This window comes from Filicampus tigris, chromosome 2 (genome assembly GCF_054856515.1).
Source record: "Filicampus tigris isolate MCC_2025a chromosome 2, RoL_Ftig_1.0, whole genome shotgun sequence".
In the NCBI taxonomy this organism is placed as follows: domain Eukaryota; kingdom Metazoa; phylum Chordata; class Actinopteri; order Syngnathiformes; family Syngnathidae; genus Filicampus; species Filicampus tigris.
The window spans coordinates 26823230-26842938 of record NC_141218.1 but is presented as its reverse complement, the minus strand read 5'-3'; the positions used below and the strand labels follow the sequence as shown (position 1 = coordinate 26842938).

At 40.7% G+C, this 19709-nt stretch overlaps 1 protein-coding gene across 4 annotated transcripts in view; it reads right to left on the bottom strand.

Annotated features, from left to right (window-relative positions):
- The window catches only part of LOC147151930 (teneurin-3), a 291176-nt gene that overhangs the window by 163618 nt on the left and 107849 nt on the right, over positions 1 to 19709 (bottom strand). For all 4 annotated transcript variants that reach the window (XM_086022097.1, XM_086022105.1, XM_086022112.1 and 1 more), the window contains exon 4: positions 6968 to 7199. In XM_086022097.1, the coding sequence (XP_085878223.1) occupies positions 6968 to 7199 (232 nt within the window). The remainder of the gene's footprint in view (positions 1 to 6967; positions 7200 to 19709) is intronic.

Below are 19709 nucleotides of genomic sequence, written 5' to 3'. Positions count from 1 at the left end.
ACAGAGTTGTGGTTTTATATTTAGGGTTTCTGCTTAAGCCTGGGTTTTCAGTGTTTCCAGTTTGGATTTCAAAGTCGTTTTTTAAGCATGAATTACTGTATTGATATTATGGTTGGAAGCCAACATGAGGCTTTCAAAATAAGTTTCAGACAAGGGATAGGCTTTCAAGTTTGGGTTTCAAGTAGTTTTTCAACCTTGAGTTAGAGTTTCATGATGGGGTATAGGGTTTCAAATTAAGGTTTCAAGCCACGGTTAGGGTTTCAAGTAGTTTTTCAAGCATGGGTTACAGTTTCATGATGGGGTGTAGGGTTTCAAATTAAGGTTTCAAGACAGGATTAGGGGTTCAAGTTTGGATTTTAAACAGGGTTTTGACATGGTTTATGGTTTCAAACAATGCCAGGTTTAGGGTTTCAAATTAGCAGAGCTGGGCATTTTACTAAAAATTTGCGGTCCGCCTACAGACGGGGTATCCTTCCGCCGTCTGTTTATCCGCCATATTGTCTAGGGGTGTAACGGTACACGTGGGTGTATTAATACATTTCGGTATGGCATGTTCAGTTCGGTCCACTTATTAGCGCGATCTTACGCACGGGCACTATTGACTGTTGCATGCGGGAGACGTGAGTGGCGGCACAAAAGTGAGAGCCAGAAAAGAGCCAGAGCTCGAAGGTCCCCGCGTACACTGCGGTCTCTTGTTTGGTAGCATTCTGGCTTTCCTGTTACCCATCGCCAATGGGGAACGGTATGTGGTTAAGTTTGAAAGTTGTGTGCAGACATTGCTACATGAGATGGGCGGCAGGTAGCATGTCCAACATACATGGCATCATCCGACTGTGAATCTTTCTTAGACAAGGGAGCAAAAATGTCAAACTTTAATAGTGAGATTTACCATATTGTAGCGTCTTCCAGGAACACGTCGTCAGACGTAGTTTAATTATCACGTTTTTATTAATCCAAGTACAACTGCTCGCGCTCTTCTTTCTCCGCTGCTCAACTCGCTTGCCGTACGATGCATTCATGAACCTCGGAAACATCACAACTCAGCAACACGCAAATCCGACCACAACACAGATAACCCAATTCATTATGCTGTTGAACATTCAAAGATTTTCAATGCCTAAAAAGTGTATACAATTCCATAAAGACTAAAAAAAAATCATTAAAGAGTTTTAATATAGTTAGCAATAATTGTAACTGTTATTGTATGTTTTTGTTTTTTTTAATCACAAAATGTGTATATATGTACTGTAATGACAACTTGGCTTTAACTTGAATACTAGGCTTTTGCTGCTGAGTGTTTAAAGATTTCAGTGTCTTAATAATTTACAAAATTAAGAGTTCTTTATTGCTAGTGTATTTTTTATTATGGTGTAATTTGTTAGAATATCACCCGAATGGTTCGCTTTTATTTATTTTTTGGGGAAAAAAAGTACAGTTTGCTTGACATCTTTTCAAAATAAAAATATATTTTTTTAAAAATCTGTTTTTTGTACCGAAAATATACCGAACCAAAGTTTCCGAAAAAAAGAACAGAACCGAAACGTGATTTAGTTTACCGTTACACCCCTAATATTGTGTAGTAATCGCCTATAGGCCGGTCCGACTATCAATTTAAACGGGCTTCCGTTAGCGTTTCCGACTACTGACTTTGACAAACTAAAAAAAATTTTTTTAAAAGTATGTAAAAAGTATGGTTTCAAGTATAGTTGAGGCTTTCAAATTAGGGTTTTTATATTACGGCTTCAAGTCTGGATTAGTGTCTCAAACAAGTGTTAGAGTTTATACTGTAATTAGGGTTTCAAGCTTGGGTTAGGGTCCCAAATGAGAGTTATGCTTTCATGACTGTGTTTTGTGTTTTCAGTTTTGGGGCTTCAAGTAGGGTTTAAGACCAGGGTTAATATTTCAAATTAATAGTGTTTAATAGTAGGGTTTCAAAACATGGCTAGATTTCAGTAATAGTGTGTCAGGTTTCAAGTCTTCGTTAACGTCCTACAATCACTTTCAACTTCAGCGGTGAAGCAATAGTGCGCAGCTATAGTGTCATGCCAGCAGCCATCCATCAACCATCAAGTCCACATCGATTGGCCGCCGGCGGGGCGGGGACGACCCCGATGGGGTCCGAAGGGGAATTCCTCGCGCCCTACGTCGACAAAGAGGTCGAGTTGCAAAAAGCACTTAGCAGCATTGCAGCAATTAGTGCTACTGAATGAAGTGTTGGTCTAAATGTGCTAATTGGACACACTAGCAAGCAACTCAATATTATTGGACCCACCAATGAGAAGCTGAAATCTCACTGTGATCGCGCTGCATTTGGACTCTTGAGCGCAAATTAAGAAGCATTCCCAATGATCCCTAAGCAAGGTTTGAAACATTACTTGGGAATCCTTACCATGGTTTAAAAGCCTATGATGAAACCCTAACCCAGCACTTTGAAACTCTAACCCCGGCTTGCAATAATGAGACCTATTAGAGCCTATACCATCTACTGAAACCCTAATTTGAAGCGCTATCCCTGGCTATAAACCCTTGTTCGAAAACCTAACCCTGGCTCAAAATCCTAATTTGAAACCCCCACTTAACCCTAATTGTCTACTTTAAAACCCTATCGCTTGTTTGAAACACTCATTTGAAACCTATGCTTGAAACCATTGCAGTGATTTTAAAACTGGACTCAGATTTAAATTGTAATCCTACTTTGAAACACTAAACCAGGCTTTAAATCCTCATTGGCAAACAATTTGAAACAGTAATCCTTGTTTCAAACACTAACCCAGACTTGAAAACTGAACCACTGTTTAAAACCTGACTTTCAACCTTAACAGTGAAACCCTAACTTGAAACCCCAATTTGAATCCCTAATATAAATGTTTTATGATAAATAATGTATATGTATTTTACTATTTAGTTGTTGTTTTTTATTATTTATTTTATTTGCTATTATTTTTTTTTTTTTTACATTTATAATAAAAACTAATTTAAATTTCAGGATGAAATTATAATGCTTAGCCAGACTAGATAGCCTATTTTGAAACTCTAACTTCCCTATCCCTAACCGAGGCTTGAAACCATCAGTTGAAAACATCACTTCAAACATTACCCTTAACTTAAAAAGTCAAATTTGAAAACAACCCAACACTGAAGCAGATCCATGAGTGCGTGGATGTCAACCATTTTTTTGGTACACTTTTCTACTAAAATCCCACCAGAGCACATACTGTGCAGCACACAGTTGACGAAGACGTGTGGGAACAACTGTCGCCCCGTTCGGAAAACAACGGGAAATGGAGGAAAATAAAAAGTAAACAATGATGTTTTAGCGGCGCTCGTAAAAAAGCTAAGAAAGAGAGAAGCGGGCGCAGTGAATAAAATGATGCTTCACCGCAGGATTTGAAGAATTAAAGTGTCTGCTTTATGGCTCACACTCCATCACGCCGTTATTGTGTCTCAAATGTATCGCAAACGGCGTCGCCGGTCTGATAAATGTTGTGCGCTTCTACCGCCTTACAGTGAGGCCTCCATTTTGACTTGGCGTGACCGGATCGGGTTCATTCTACAGTCTAATTTTGTACAAAATCCTACTGAATTCTTCTGAGATAAGGCTCTTACAAATCTGTGTTGTCAGATTAGAAATCTTGTTAAAAGTAAACTCCACCAAGGTGCCATACTATAAATTCTATCAGAATATATGAACCGGACTTGAAACCCTACTTTCAAAACCAAAGTCACCCTTGAGACACTGACTTTAACCCTTAACTCAGAGGTCTTGCAACCCTATCCCTGACCTGAAGCCTTCATATGGGATTCTAAACCTAGTTTGAAACCCTAAACCAGGCTTGCAACTGTGCTTTAAAACCATTCTCCACAATTGAAATCTTAATTTTGAAACTGTAATCCTGGTTTGAAACCTTAATTTCAATCCCTGATTTGTATTTCAAACCCTGACTCAAACTTGACACTCTAATTAGAAACTGTAACCCAGGTTTGCAACCCTAGTTTAAAAACATAATCCTGTTTTGAAACCTTAATTTCAAATGTTACACCTATTTCGAAACCCTGATTAAAACTCCAATCCAACCCAACTTCATTCATAAAGCCCAAAACACACAAAACACAAATCCAGGCTTGAAAATCCTAGTTTCAAAGCCTAACCCAGACTTTAAAGGTGATAGGTGCTTTAAAACCCTAATTCAGGTTTGAAACCATACATTTTAAATTCTAACCCTGGATTAAACCCTGATTCGAAACCCTGATTCATACTTGAAACCCTAACCCAGGATTGAATGAATACTTTGAGACCTTAACCCTGTCTTGAAGTCCTAATTTCAGACCCTAACAATTGTTTGAATCTCTAAATGTCATGTCATGTCATGTCATTTTCCAAACCGCTTATCCTATACAGGGTCGCGGGGAGTTGCTGGAGCCTATCCCAGCCGTCAATGGGCGAAGGCAGACTACACCCTGAACTGGTCGCCAGCCAGTCGCAGGGCTGAATCTCTAAATCTGGCTAAAAAAAAAAAACAAAAAAACAAAACATAACCCTGGTTAAAAAACTCTAATCCAGTTTTGAAACCTGACCTTTTAACCCTTACAGAGTTTTCAAATCCTGATTTGAAACCCTATACTTTATCTAAAACCCTAATTCAGGCTCGAAAAGATAATTTAAAACCACAACCCTGACTTCAAACTTGAAACTAATTTGCCACTTTAACACAGATTTAGAATCATAATTTGAAACCTTAAATCTGGTTTAAAACCCTAATTTGAAACCCTAACCCCGGTATCAAACTTTTGTTTGATACCGTGGTTAGGGTTTCAAATCTGAGGCTTGAAACCCAAATTGTAATTTATTGGATCTTTTGCAGGCAGCACGGTGGTCGACTGGTTAGCACGTCTGCCTCACAGTTCAGAGGTCGTGGGTTCGAGCCCGGCTTCGGCCTCCCTGTGTGGAGTTTGCATGTTCTCCCCTTGCCTGCGTGGGTTTTCTCCGGTTTAATCCCACATTCCAAAAACATGCATGGTGGGTTGATTGGACTCTCTAAATTGCCCCTAGGTGTGATTGTGAGTGCGGATGTTTGTCTCTGTGTGCCCTGCGATTGGCTGGCAACCAATTCAGGGTGTCCCCCGCCTACTGCCCGAAGACAGCTGGGATAGGCTCCAGCACGCCCCGCGACCCTTGTGAGGATAAGCGGTATCGATAATGGATGGATGGATGTTTTTTTGGTATCATTGTATTATTTGAAACCCTAAATCTGTTTTCCAACCCTGATTTCAAACAGTAACTCAAAGTAGAACCCCAATCTGACAGCCACTGAATGTACTGTAAATCCCTTGTTTGATAAATGCGCCCCCGGAACATTGCGCTGTTTTAGCCAGTTTACCGTGAGGCCTCCATTACGGTTGCTGACCCGATCTAGAGCAACACCATTCGTGTTGATAATTTGCAGCAAAATTCTCCTGAGAACAAGCTCTTCCATTTCAATGGTGAAAAGGCAGCTGGTGTGAATCACACTAAATCAGGCGCAAGACGAGAGAGCTTGTTAAGAGTGAACTCTGGCAGGGTGTCACCCAGGTGTCAACTTGACATGATGCAATCAACAACCACCTCACAAATTGAAACCTTAACTATGGCTTTCTTTCCTCATTTAAAACCCTAACCTATGTTAGAAATGCTAACGAGGTCTTGAAACCCACACACTCACTTGAAGGCCTGATTTGAAAGCTGAACACGAGTTTGAAACACTAACCCTGGTTTAAAAACCATAACTCTGGCATGAAACCATCATTTGAAATAGAACCCTAATCTGGTTTTAAACCCCAATTCAAAATACTGACCCATGTTTGAAAAACCAACGCAGACTTCGAACATTATCACAGTCTTGAAATAATTTGAAACCCCAATCTGAATTTAAAGCTCGTATTTAAAATATAAAATATCCCTTATTTGAAACCTTAATTTAGGATTTAAACCCAAAACAGGCCAGATATCCCAATTTGAAACACAGACCAGTGATTGAAACTGTAATGTCAAATCCTGTCCTTTATTTGAAACCATCTCTGAAAACCCTAAATTGAAACTCTAAACCTCAGATTTGAAACCATAGATTGAAACCCTAACCCTGTCATGAAACCATGATTTGAAACATTATCCTAAATTTAGAACGTTAATTCTGTTTTAAAACGGCAATTTGAAACCCTGACACATATTTGATATCCTAATCCAGGCTTGATAACCTAAATAAAAAAAATAACCCTGGATTGAAACCCTGATTTGAAACCCTATCCTTTATTTAAAACCCTAACTAGGCTTGACATATTATTCCTGTCTTGAAACCATTATTTCAAACACTAATTCACTATCCCTTATTTTAAACTCTAACCTTTTCACCCTAATATGAAACCCTAAATCTGGTTTAAAACCCTTATAAGAAAATAAGTAATATTCCTTATTTGGAACCTTAACCTCAGTTCCAAACCCTAATTTGAGACCCTTACCCTGAAATCACTCCGCCAGCCCCTCCCCTTTTGAATGCACGGTCTGACGTCAGCGTGTCTTGAAACCATTATTTCCCTCATAGCCCGTACGCAATGAATGGTTTTGTCCAGAATCTGCTAAATGCAATACGAACAGACCTTAATTTGGGGCCACATCCTAATCTTGAAAACCGAATTTGAAATGCCAACACTTTCCAACAATGTTTTGAAACCCTAACTTGAAGCCCTAACCCAGGCTTGAAACCCTAATTTTAAACGCTACTTTGCAAATATGCAAATAAGGCCGCTTAGTCCAAAGTCCTGCTGAGTCTAATTGTCAAGCTAACAGAATAATTAATAGGACAGCACCGCCGCTCTTCCACAGATTATCACTACAGGACATGTTATCCTAACCCACGGCGGGATATTAGCGTAACCACGGCAACCGAGCGAGCGCCTCAGCAATGCATGCTGGGAAGCACGGCGCTCCACTTACCGGCTCTCCAGGGCCACATTGCTGCCCAGCACCCAGCTGTCCTGCAGCTGGACGCATTCCGCCGTGCTCTGCAAATCGGCCGCCAGGCCGGCGGCGGGCGGCGGGCTCGCGGCCCTGTGATTGGCCAGCGAGCCGCGGCTCAGGGACGTGATGGAGGGCTGCTGCTTGTGGGGTGGCGGCGCGGGGGCCGGCGGCAGGGGGGGTGGACCCTGAGGACTGGACAGATGGTCGCCTGGAGAGAGAAGAGAGAGGAAGGAGGCCGACAAATGTTAGACTTCAATCGAAGCGTTCGTTTTAGTGAGGCCCCCCCCACCCCAGATGTTTTGAAACCTTAATTCACAACACTGACCGATGTTCAAAACCCTAACCAAGACTTGAAACCCTACTTTGACACCCCGACCTTAGCTTTAAACCCCAAATTGAATCGTTGCGCTGCCTTGAAATTTGACTTTAAAACTGTGGCCATGATTGAGAGGAAACTCTAACCTTGGCTTCAATACATCATTTCAAATTTTAACCTTTGTTTAAAGCCCTAAACCAGGCTTGAAACACTAACCCTGTCTTGAAGCCCTACTTTGTCATCCTAACTATTAGAGTTTCAAAATGTGGTTTCACCTAAATTTGGTTTAAAAAAAAATTTCAAATCTTAACCTTTCTTTGAAAATCTGAAAAGTCTGGCTTGAAACCCTAATACAATCCTTAACCTTTATTTGATACTAATTTGAAACAGCTGTATATTGCTTCTTTCTTTTTTTGTTTGTTTTGTTTTCAACCCTAACTAAGGCTGAAAATCTTAACCCAGGCTTGGAAATTTATTGGAAACCCTAACCATGGCTTTAAACCTTACAATTAAATCATTACCCCAACCTGAAAACCTATTTTAAAACCCTAACCCTGGCTTTAAACCGAATTTCGAAACCCTGACCCCAGGCATGAAACACTAATTTTGAATGCTAACTCCGGATTAAAACTCAATCCTACTTTGAAATCCTAATTCTGTCTTCAAAATTGAACGCAGGATTGGAAACCCTAATTTGAAACACATCCATGTATTTGAAATGTTAACCCAGGTTTAAGGTATCTGTGGGATTCGAGGGAGCCATTCATTGTTTCTGGATGATGCCGTGTCCATTTGAAGGACTACAAATGTGGATTTGAAATCAATGAAGACATTTCAGATATGTCAATTAGTAAAGTGTACAGAGCATGTTTTTGGATCTGAGGTTTAAATGCCTAACCCACTCAGCCACCACGCTGCCCCGCGTGTATTACATTATTAAATTGGCACAGAGATCAAGCAGATGGGTAAAACGTAGTGCAAACAGCCACCTGTCAGACCCCGAATAAAGTAAATACAACCAAGAGCGAGACATTAAACTGAGACGAGATGCAAGCGTGGCAAAAAATGTTTTAAAGAAATAGGATGGCGAGTCGGAGCAGGGCGTCCCTGACAGTCATTTTTTTTTCTCAAACAGAAGGTCAGTTAGCGAGGCATCTGCTTCTTTTACGGCCGCTTAACGCCATGCTTCACGTTTGATTACTGCCGGAAAAGATTCTCAGATAACTAATGACCAGAACATCCATTAGCTCTCACTCGGTGAGAACAGGTTTTCCAATTTCACACAAAGCTGTGGAATTGGCCCCCAAGAATGGCGCGCGGTGATAATCTATCCATCTCGGCCCATTTAAACAGGTAAAAAAAGCCGCACAGTGCTGACAAATCTGATTTGCTCCAATGAGCCACAAATGGGAAGAGGGTCGCCTTTCCGAGTTGGAGTCATATGGTGAATAATCTGTCTATCATTTGTTCTTTGCACTATCAATTGCAATTAAAAATCATTACATTCAAAAGTGACTGATCATTATTCACATATTTTTAATAAAATAGAGAAAAAAATGCAGATTTTTAAAATGTTAATTTTAATCTTTATTTGGTCAGGTTCATGCAGTGGTGCCACTAAATTTCTAATATTTGTTCAATTGTACATTTATTCCCAACATTCTTTTCATTTCTTAGCGTTTCTCTTGGCTGTACTTCCAGTCCAAATATGTGGACATTATATTATTTTGTCCAATCAGATTTTAGCCTATATGTGTCGCCGTGGCAATCTAACCAGGCCAGGGCCTTCATGATCAGTCGTGCTGGCCGAACTATATGAGCAACGGGATTGTTTCTTTCATGATTTCAAATTCAACTCATGGGCAAGAACACATGTATTATTTTGGGTGTTTTCAAACAGGCTGTGGTTTCCAAGTAGGGTTTCAAGATAAGATTAGTGTTTAAAGCTTTTTTGTGTCAGTCACTTTTTCAAATTTGATTGCCACTTGAAAATGGAAGGAACAAATAATACATGCATTATAAAAACTAGATGACATTGTTTAACCTTCTGCATTCCCAACCAGCCATTAAAGGATGTTGTTGAGAAGTGCCTTTAATGGCCATGCCATTTTTGTTCTTGTAAAGGTGTCCTTCTGCGCATAAAAGACGGCCGTTCAATGCGAGAAAACTTCACATTTCTGCCGCTTCAAGGTAAAAATGAGGTTTAAAGAGTTGAATAGATAGTATTTACTCTGTGCTGCAGATGAGCGCCCCATCATGAATAAAAAGATTGGACGCAAATAATTGACGTTTTTCTAAGGACTGTAAAACGGGTGTTGCCTAGGTTAGGGTTAAACAAGGATTCGGGTTTCAAAGGATGTTTCACGTGCAGTTTGGTGTTTGAATCCAAGGTTAGAGTTTTAAAGTACGCTTATGGATAAAAACTAGGGTTTCAAGACAGGATTGGGGTTAGAGTTTGAAGCTGCCAGCGTTGGTTTTTCAAAGAAGGTTATGGCTACAAAATTGGGTTTAAAGCTCTGGTTAGTGTTTCAAAGTAGTACATGAACCAAGGGATAGGCTTTCAAACTAGGAGCGATGGTTCAAATGATCATTTAAAGCCAGGGTTCAGGTTTCGAGCTGCCAGGATAATGGGTTTAAATTAGGATTTCTAACACGTGTTTGGGTTTCAAATTGTGGTCAAAGATCCTAGGTTCAGGATTCGATTCAGCAATTTAAAAGTTAAGTTTCAAATCATGTTAAGTTTTAAGTTATGGTTATAAATTAGGGTTTCAAGCCAATTCAATCCGGTTTGAAGGTATGGTTTCAGGACAGGCTAAGTGTAAGTGACATGTATTTCATTATCTCCAGGTCATAAACCTTCAGTAGCAAGCTTTGTATTTCAGATTATGTAACACACCAATTAAGAAACAAACCTCCTCTAAAGATGATGTCTCATAGAATCAAGCTAAGAGATCCCGAGTTGTTCCCCTCTGATTGGTAGCAGGAATGGAATAACAATGCACACAACAGACCAAAGATACAAAAAGAAGAAGCAAAGCGAATAACCTCTGAGAAAGGTCTGAGAAACTCATCGTATCTTCGATTATGAAGAAAATGAGTCATTTGTAATTATTAAAGTGACAGCCGTATTTCGAGCATGAGTAAGGTTTAGGGTTTCAAATTAGGACCTTAGGCCATGGTTTTTTGGTTTTACAGTAAGGTCGACAGTCTTTACATGATCGGTCATAGGCATAGTTGTGTTGGTGGTTGATGCCGTATTTAAAGCCCAAAGTTGATTGTTGATCTGAAGTGATGCAGCAGAGCGCAAGCGTGCTTGTTCCACCGGTGGAAAACACACAAAGGCAACGATAATGAACACGAGACGCCACACTCATCTTCCCGGGCCAGACGGAGCGTCCTATTAGGAAAGTGCTAAGCAGGCCAATAGAAATGTGGATCAGTGTCAGCTGTTGCTTCAACTCTGGGCCTGCAGCAAAGCTTTCTTATTATTTTTGTTGACTTAAGCATTTTCCATCAGCACGCACTCCAGCACAAACTTGATGTAGGGGAGCAAGAAAGCAAGAAGAGGAGGAGGGGGCGGAGATGAGGGAATTAGCTCACCTGGAGCCTCGGTGCTATGTTGATGGAGAGAATTGGGTTGAAATATCAAGGGAAATATGTCTGGAAACGAGGATTCATGAACTATATGTATGGTAGGGTTTCAAGTTAGGAGTTCAAGCCTGGGTTGGATTTTCAAACAAGGGTCTGCGTTTCAAAATAGGGTTTCAAGACAGGATTGGGGCTTCAAACAAGGTTTAGACTTCCAAATGTGGGTTTAAATCCAGGTTTAGGGTTCCAAGCAATAGTTTGGGTTTCAGTTCAGGGTTTCAAGGTGAGTTTAGGGTTTGAATTAGGGTTGCAAACAAGGGTCAGCATTTGAAATTAGGGCTTTGAGTCTGGTTTATGGTTTTACATTAGGGTTTCAAGCCTAGATAAGGGTTTAAAACAAGTGTCGGGGGTACAATTTAGGGGCTCAAGCCTGGACAGGGTTTTAAATCATGATTAAGATTGGGAATTACAGGTTATTATTTGAGTGGGTTGTATCATTTGTAATGAAGCAAAGCAGAGGGAGCGGAGATGAGGGAATTACTGTACCTCACTTGGAGCCTAACTGCTATGTTGATGGAGAGAACTGTGTTGAAATATCAAGGGAAATATGCCTGGAAACAAGACTTCACTGACAATAATAACAAAAAAAAGGAGGATGACTTAAACATGAGGCATTTAGCAAAACAAAGCTGTTGTTTAGCCACAACAGTTTAGAGGCAAAGTCATTAAGAAGAACTATAAAAGGGATACATTTGCCAGGCGTAAAATGTATCAAAAAGTTGCATGCCGATGCAAAACGCTGCATTTTTGGATATTAATAATGGCACTGCACTAATATGAGTACTACTAATAATGTGAAGAAGCTCACCTTCCAAGCACACGTCTTCAAGGACGTGTACTGTATGTCTTAGTCAACTAAGGATTTCAGGTGAGGGTTAAGGTTTAGCACTAATAAGAGACTCGCCTCCCAAACACACACATATTTAAATAAAATGTAAAAAAAAGTCTGACTAAAGTTAAAATTTCAAGCCATCGTTTGGGTTTTGTATTAGGGTTCCAAGCAAGGGTTAGGGTCTCAAGTTAGTGTTCCAAGCCTGGGCTGGGTTTTCAAGTTAGCGTAAGGGTTTCAAGCTCTTTGCGTATGAATAAAAATCCTTTACACGAAGAGACCCGTCTCCTAAGCACACAAATCCTCAACTTAGTAGGATTCTGCACAAAAATCAGTCAGCGATGGGATTTTGGACATTGCGCTTTTACATGGGCCAGTTGGCCTTTCAAGTGCCAGTTCAGTGGCTGGGAAGGCAGATGAAACGCTTCGGCTTTGAAATGGCAGCAAGGCGGAGAGCCCGCTAGAAAGACCCGGCCGGATCAGAAAAGTCATGATCAGAAAGAGGCTCTTAAAACATTCTTCCTGATGAATACTTCATGCCAGAGCTGCAATGACTCACTAATTTGCCTCCTTAATGAGTCTTGCACATCTATTAAAAGCAGTGGTACGATGACTCTGTGTTTTTGCACAAACATCTCCCAAAATGTGTCTTGGTATGAATGGCTTTAAGGAGGCTTTACACATGCACACGCACGCAAGTATGCACACACACGCACACACACACACAGATGAGCATTTTAATTCCTTTCCTAGAGGGGTTAGGTGATGAGATTAATCAATTGATCAGTTACGTGCTATTTTTTTTTTTTTAATACTTATCTAGGTTGGAGTTATTTCGGTCATTTGGTCAGTAGGTATTTAAGAAAAGTAGGTAGACAGGTAGGAGATAGGTCATAAGTAGGTAGGTAGGTAGGTAGCAGGTCAGTTGGTAGGTAGGCAGGTACACACAGTATATTGGTCTGTCCGGAAATAGATAAGTAGAGATAGACAAGTGAGTAGGGAGGGCGGGAGAAAGGTGGGTGGGTAGGTAGGTAGGTAGGTAGGTCAGCTGGTCCGTAGGTAGGTTAATCTGACAGTTGATCAGTCATAGTTTAGAACATATTGTACTGTAGGTAGGTAGGTGGATGGGTAGGTAGGTCAGTCTGTCAGCAATCAGCCAGTAGTTAAGTACATATATACTTTGGGGTAGTGAATCAGTGGGTAGGTGAGGCAGGTATGTCAGTCAGTCAGTCCTTAGGTAGGTAGTGAGGTAGTAAGGTTAGTCTGTATGTACAGTCAGACGGTCGGTTGTTAAGATGGTCGGTGGGTAGATAGGTAGGTGAGTAGGAAGGTAGAACGTTCGGTTGGTGAACTCAATCATATAATAATAACCTGGTGCATCTGTCCGTTTTAAAAATGAAACGTGGCCCTTGAGCACAAAAGATGGCCCGCCCCTGTTGTACGTTCTTTGCTACCGTAAAGAACGTCCACCGGTGCCAGTCAAGATTCCCGAGAGTGGAAGGGATATGAGAATGGAGCGTCTGAACAGTACCAAACAGACCCCCCCCGTCATTGTGTCTTTCACATTCTGCCACAATGGTGCCACTTTTTGACAGCCAGGCCTATTGGGTTCCTGTGACATTCATTTTAAATTAGAATGAATTCAAGCATTGAGAGCCCTTGCATATCACACGGTATAATGTTCCGGCACAAAAGTCGCTTTGCAGCCATTAAGCTGAGCGCACGTCATGAAAGACTTTATGTTCATTGTGTAAGTACCGCAAAAGGTCCTGTGCCATTTTGCTCTCCATTAAGAGACTGATGCCGCCACTAATGGAACTGAAAGGCCATTTGCTATGACTGCCTCGGCCTTCGGCAAACACAAAATGGTGTGTGCATAGGATTCCTGCTACTATTTAATCTTTGTCTTTGTATGCGCACAACATGATCTCTGAAAGAAAACTCGCTCGGGATGCCTGAAAGTGCATGATAAAAAGCCCTTTTAGAATTTGGTTTAAATGTAGTGAATAATGGATGACATCCAGGATTAAACACTTTTGGGGAAGGTAGGTTCTTTATCTGCAGTGTGTTCAATCGATAAAATAGCACAGACTTGCCTTGCTAATAAGCAGCGATCCCAGCAGTTTGTTCACTAGGGGGGTAATAAAGGTAAATCATACAAACATAACCAAAAATATATACTGTATATATAAAATAAAGCAAAACTACGTGTGTAGTGAGGAAGGTGCGATGTTACTCAATTCATCCTGTATTTGGGTTGGTCAGTCAGTAGTAGGTGGGTCAATCTGGATGTCAATAGGTCATAGGTAAGGAGTTAGTAGGTCGATAGGTAGGTAGGTCTGCTGGGCTGTTGGTACTATGGATGTAAGTACAGTAAGTGAGTAGGTTGCTTCTGGAGGTCAAACAGGAGGTCGGTCAAATAGTTGGATGGTAGGGGGAGAGGTACTGTAGGTATTTAAGTCTGTCTTATTGTCAGTCAAAAGGGAGGGTTAAGCAGAGGTAGGTAGGTAGGTCTACCCATCCATAGGCTGTCAGCTGATCAGCTCGTAGTTAAGTACATAGGCAGTTGTTTAGTAGGAAAGGAAGGAGGTCAGTAGGTAAGAGGTTGGTAGAAAAGTAGGTATGGAGCAAGGTATGTATGTAAGTTGGACGGTTGAGCAGGTGCTGTTTGGCTGTTGGTCGGTCAGTCGTAAGTAGTGTGCTTTATGCAGAAAATGGGTGAACTCCAAATGCCATCACTTGTGGATATGTACCATGTTAAAATGGCAATATTCTTACCCCGGCGTAGGATGCCAAAGGAACAGTGAGGGAGGGCGGAAAGGATGTCTACTCAGTGGAATTGGGGAACATCAGAACAACCTTGATCTGGATGAGTTTGAGGGTGGTTGATTTACTCAAGGAAAGTTGACAATTTCCAGAGACTCCCCGTTTTTTTTCTGTTTTTTTTAAAGGGAAAGAAATGGATTGTTGTGTTTTCCATCATACTTTCTGCCAGAATATCTTAACTGCTCTCCTCCTCCTCAATGCTGTCTGAACAGACAGTGAGACCTCTTTTTAAGTCACATCTCAGCAGAGGGATGGGTAGGGGGTGAAGTAACCAATATTTCAAAGATTACATAATTATTGCACCATAGAAATAACCCTGTGAGTTATTTAGGAGGCATTCATCAGTGGGTATTTGAATTCCAGACGTTCATTTCAAATGCATGCCACGTAAATACAAGTTCTGAATGCAAAAACCTCCGCGAGAGCGCAGATGGCAGATGATCTCACAGATGATGACAGCTTAGCGTCTCCCTTCTGACAGCTCGCCGCCGCCACCGCCACAAACGCGCTCTTCTACCAATTAGCTCGCTGACAAAACGCTTAGTTAATATTTCTCCTGTGTGGCCATCTTTTGTTTGTCTTGGGCAGACAGGTAACATGTTACACTTCCAAACTATTTCGGCACAGGTGGTAGAGTCTCTAAAGCAGGGGTCTCAAACTGCGGTACTCGAGGGCCGCTTCCCTGCATGTTTTCCAACTCTTCTTGCAGCAACACACCTGATTCAAATAATCAGCTCATCAGCAAGCTCTGCAAGAGCCTGATAACAATCCTCAGCATTTGAATCGGGTGTGCTGCAGCAGGGAGAGACGGAAAACATGCAGGAAAGCGGCCCTCGAGGACAAGAGTTTGAGACCCCGGATCTAAAGTCAACGTTTCATTATACAGTCAAGCCTTGCCTCTTTCTGTAATGCCCTAAGATGCCACAAGATGCCGCCTAAGCCCTAGTTCATAGGAAAGTAGGAATTGACATCAAGGATGCATGATAGTGATACATGTTGACTGAGAGACTCAGCGTTTGTATGTCAGTGAGGAGCTCATTTTAGCCTGGGTTGTCAGCGGGGATTATGGAGTGTCTATGCCGCATGTACATGTTCACTTGGGAGCATCTCTGAATATTCAGACCTCTTTTATGGTGAGGCGTCACATTTGCAAACTTAAAGTGGAACTCAACCCAAACATATTTTTTCCAGAATACGTTCTATTCAGGCCCACTAGTCTAAACACGGCATTCTGATTAATATTGCGATTTGAGGAATATGAGAAATCCACCCATTTTTAGCCAGCTCAGGGGGTGGCCATTTTCTCACTTCCGCCGACTGAAGAGGACATATTGAAGTTGCTCATGGCTCAGATAACGACCAATCATGGCTCAGCTTCAGAAAACAGGTGAGTCGCGATTGGTCCTTATCTGAGCCCTGAGCAACTCGATGTCATCGTCAGTCGACAAAACTGGCAAAATGGCTGACCCCTGAGATGGCTAAAAGTGGGTGGATTTTCCTGCTTAATTTATATTCCATAAAGACATGGCTTCTTGAGACTTTTTGGGACCTATCTGTGATAGACGAGTCAACAAATTTTGATATTGCTAAATAAAACTGGCTTTGGGGGCTACATTTTTTAATAGTGGAATTATTGTATTAGTTCCCTCATTTATGGTGAGTTGTCAAACTTCGCCATCATTCTCCAGCTATGCAAAAACACCAACAAAGAAACTCACAACACAAATGGTTTGTACATTTTGTGTCACCCCTCTGTTTTGTATATGTGGTTTGAATTTGGTAAGGATCAAACAAAATCTCTAGAACAAATTCATCTCCGAAGGACACTTGGAAAAGCCAAAAAGGAAATGTGAAAATGGCAGACTTCCTGTGTCTTTTTGGCCATGGGTCCTTGAGATTTTTATTATGGGTTTATTTATGATTGACACGCCTACCCAATTTAATCTTGCTAAGTAAAACTGGTTTCACGGGATGAATTTTCCACATATTTCCAGGAGAGCCTAAAATTGCCAAGGGTCTCTGAAACAAGTATTCATATGGATTGGAGTCTATTATTTCCATTTCTAAGTATCCTTGAGCAAGATACTGAACCCCCATTTGCCCCTGATGCTGCATCATCAGTACGCAATATGAGTACTGAAGGTAAAAAAGCGCTATACAAGTGACAGCCCATTTACCATTTTATATACATTATAAAATCTTAAGGATTAACTCATAGTTGACACTGGATAACACTATATGGTCCATATCAGAGATGTATGCTTTAGATCGCAGTCACTTCATAGGTGAAGATTTCATTAGTTAATGGCGCCCTTTCCTAAGCAACCATGAAATGAAAGTCATACGACAACGCCATAAATAAATGAGTAATCGTCCACAATCTCAGATCAATTTAGAAATCCTTACAACAACAATAACCTGCTTCTACTGGGCGGTCATTAATATTTCAACAGTGCTGAAATAACAAAAAATAGTTGATTTAAAAAAACAAAAAAACGAGATGTAGATGAGCTAATGATCCAAATGCGTTGCTCAGTTTTGGCAACTACTGAATGCTCTGAATGGGCTCATGAGCGTGTTCGAGTACAACAGGCCTTGAGAGGAGCCACTCACCAGATATTGGCAGGTGGGCCAACATCAGCTGTGTAATGTCGTTAAATGAAGTCTACTTCAAAAAAACATTGAAACAGTTCAGTGTGACAATACATTTAATGACATATACTCACAGACACAAGATTAGGTACACCCACAGAATCAAGGTTGAAAAATTGGAATCTACACGATTACAGAGAAATTCTGACTTTAAAAAGATAAGGCTCAGTTTAGTTTTTTTGGACCGCATCATACTGTGTTCTATCATTTTTGATACATTTATTTAGTGACATACTGTAGATGCAATGTGAATGAAATACAAATGAAGGCATTCAAAAAAATGAAATAATAATATGAATCCACAGTTTTAATTTTATTATAAATAATCTATTATGAATTCAAAAAAAATGAAATAAAAAGTAAATAATTTCCTCTGTGATGGAAATGTTTGAATTTGGATAAAAATACCAGAAGTTATTATTATTGAATTGATAACATTAGTTTCCATGCTCACAGTGATTACCTCTTAAGTAAAAATATTATAATAAGAGCTGATGAAATATAAAAACATAGTTCAAACAGTTAAGACCTCGGCATAATCTCAAGGGATTGATGAATTTGAATTTAGTCAATTATATTTCGTCAGGTGGTTGCACAAAATAAAATAATTTTAATTTTAATGCATGTATGTGTGGTCCGATCCCCCGACGAATATTTAATTCTCTGTTTCGTAATGCTGCACCTTCATCTACGGGATCATTATGAAAAGGACACATTTGTCTCCACCTGCACTGAAAATATAGTGTGTTGAATTTACTCACTTTTATTTCGTCAGGTGGTTGCACAAAATAAAATCATCTGGATCCAGATACGTTTATTTAGTAGATGGACAGTACAGTGTACTTAATGCATCATAATCCAGATGATTATATTTCGTGCGACCACGACGAAATAAAAGTGAGTAAATTCAACAGAAACATTTTTCAGTGATACTGTGTCTACTGGAGTTCTCATATACTGACTCCAATTTTTTTTAATGACAGACGGTAGAACTACGCTCTGACAAAACTCACCTGGGCGAACTGAAGGAATGAGGAAATGAAAAAGAGTGTGTGGCTCTGAAAGAGCGCGGAGACACAGAGAAACTCAAGGTTGACGGAGATAAACCAGGTTAGCTTCAGAGTCTTTTACTGCGATAACTGATTTAAGTCACCTCTCTCTCTGAAACCGGCTAGGGTTACCCCTCATTCTCTGGTTTGAGTTCAAATTTAGAATTGTCATGTAGGAAATAATGTTGTTATCTCAACACAATTATGGTCATTAATATACAGCAGATTATGGGTTTGTGGGCTAAATGATTTGGGAGGTATTTTTGTGACAATTCCCTTTTTTTTTTTTATATTTGCTTTCAGATTTGCAGTTAATTCTCTAACTGCATTAGAGGTGTGCCTAATGAAGTGGTCATTGAATATATACAACACTATGTGTGTAATTTTCAGTTATTACATTTTCCTCTACTATAAAAGTTTCAATTGAGTCCATTATAGACAACAAACTAACAATGTAATGTAAATTCAATACAAAAAATATTCAGAACAATATGGCAATTAAACATTTTAACACACTTGCCGAGTGTATTACAGCAGATAAATAAAGTATTTAATGCACTGCAGTATAGTGAATGCATTCGCCTCATTCATTATTTACGTGTTGTTATTCAAGCTGATGAACGACAATGAACAAACATGCATTTTGGTGCCTTTATATCACACCCCCTCCCATTCTCTCAATCCCACCATGTTCTTTGCTGAGTGACTTCAAACATTAGCACTTGCTCTTCCTTGCCAGAGTACAGCTTGCAAAAAAAAAAATGCGTTCAGAGTTGGAAGAAGAAGAGCACACAGCATGCAGCGTGAAAATCCCTCTGCTTTCCAAAGCGCTTTCCCGGGGGCCAGAGCTATGAATTGATAGCCCACAGTTGCAATACACTTGGCAGCAGAGTAGAGCGGAGCCAGCGCAGAATAATAATAGCGCCAATCGTTGGTTTACTCTTAAACCGCCGTGCTTGGTGTGTGCGTGTATGGTGCACATAGAAGGTGGTGCGCGCAAGCACATGTAGCGGTGCACAAACACATACCAGAAGCCTCACAGCACGACCAATGTTGTGGAAGACCCGCTGCTAAGTCCTTGGGGGCCACGCTGCACGCTCAATCGGCAACACGATACGGCCCACGGCGCTTGGCTGGGGTCACTGCCGGAGTTGCGTGCACACACACATACACACGCGCATACACATAAGCTAGCACAGCACCCAATTGCCTCAAGCGAAATAACGTTGCTTCCAGCGACAGGCCCGGTTATAATCTTTCCCGTCATGCACATCCACATGCAATGATGAAAACTCAATTCCTTAGAAATGGCAAAATTGACTCTAAAATAGTTGCTTCAAACCAAATTGGCAGACTTCCTGTCTCCTTCAGGGCACGGGTTCTAGAGAGTTTTGGGTG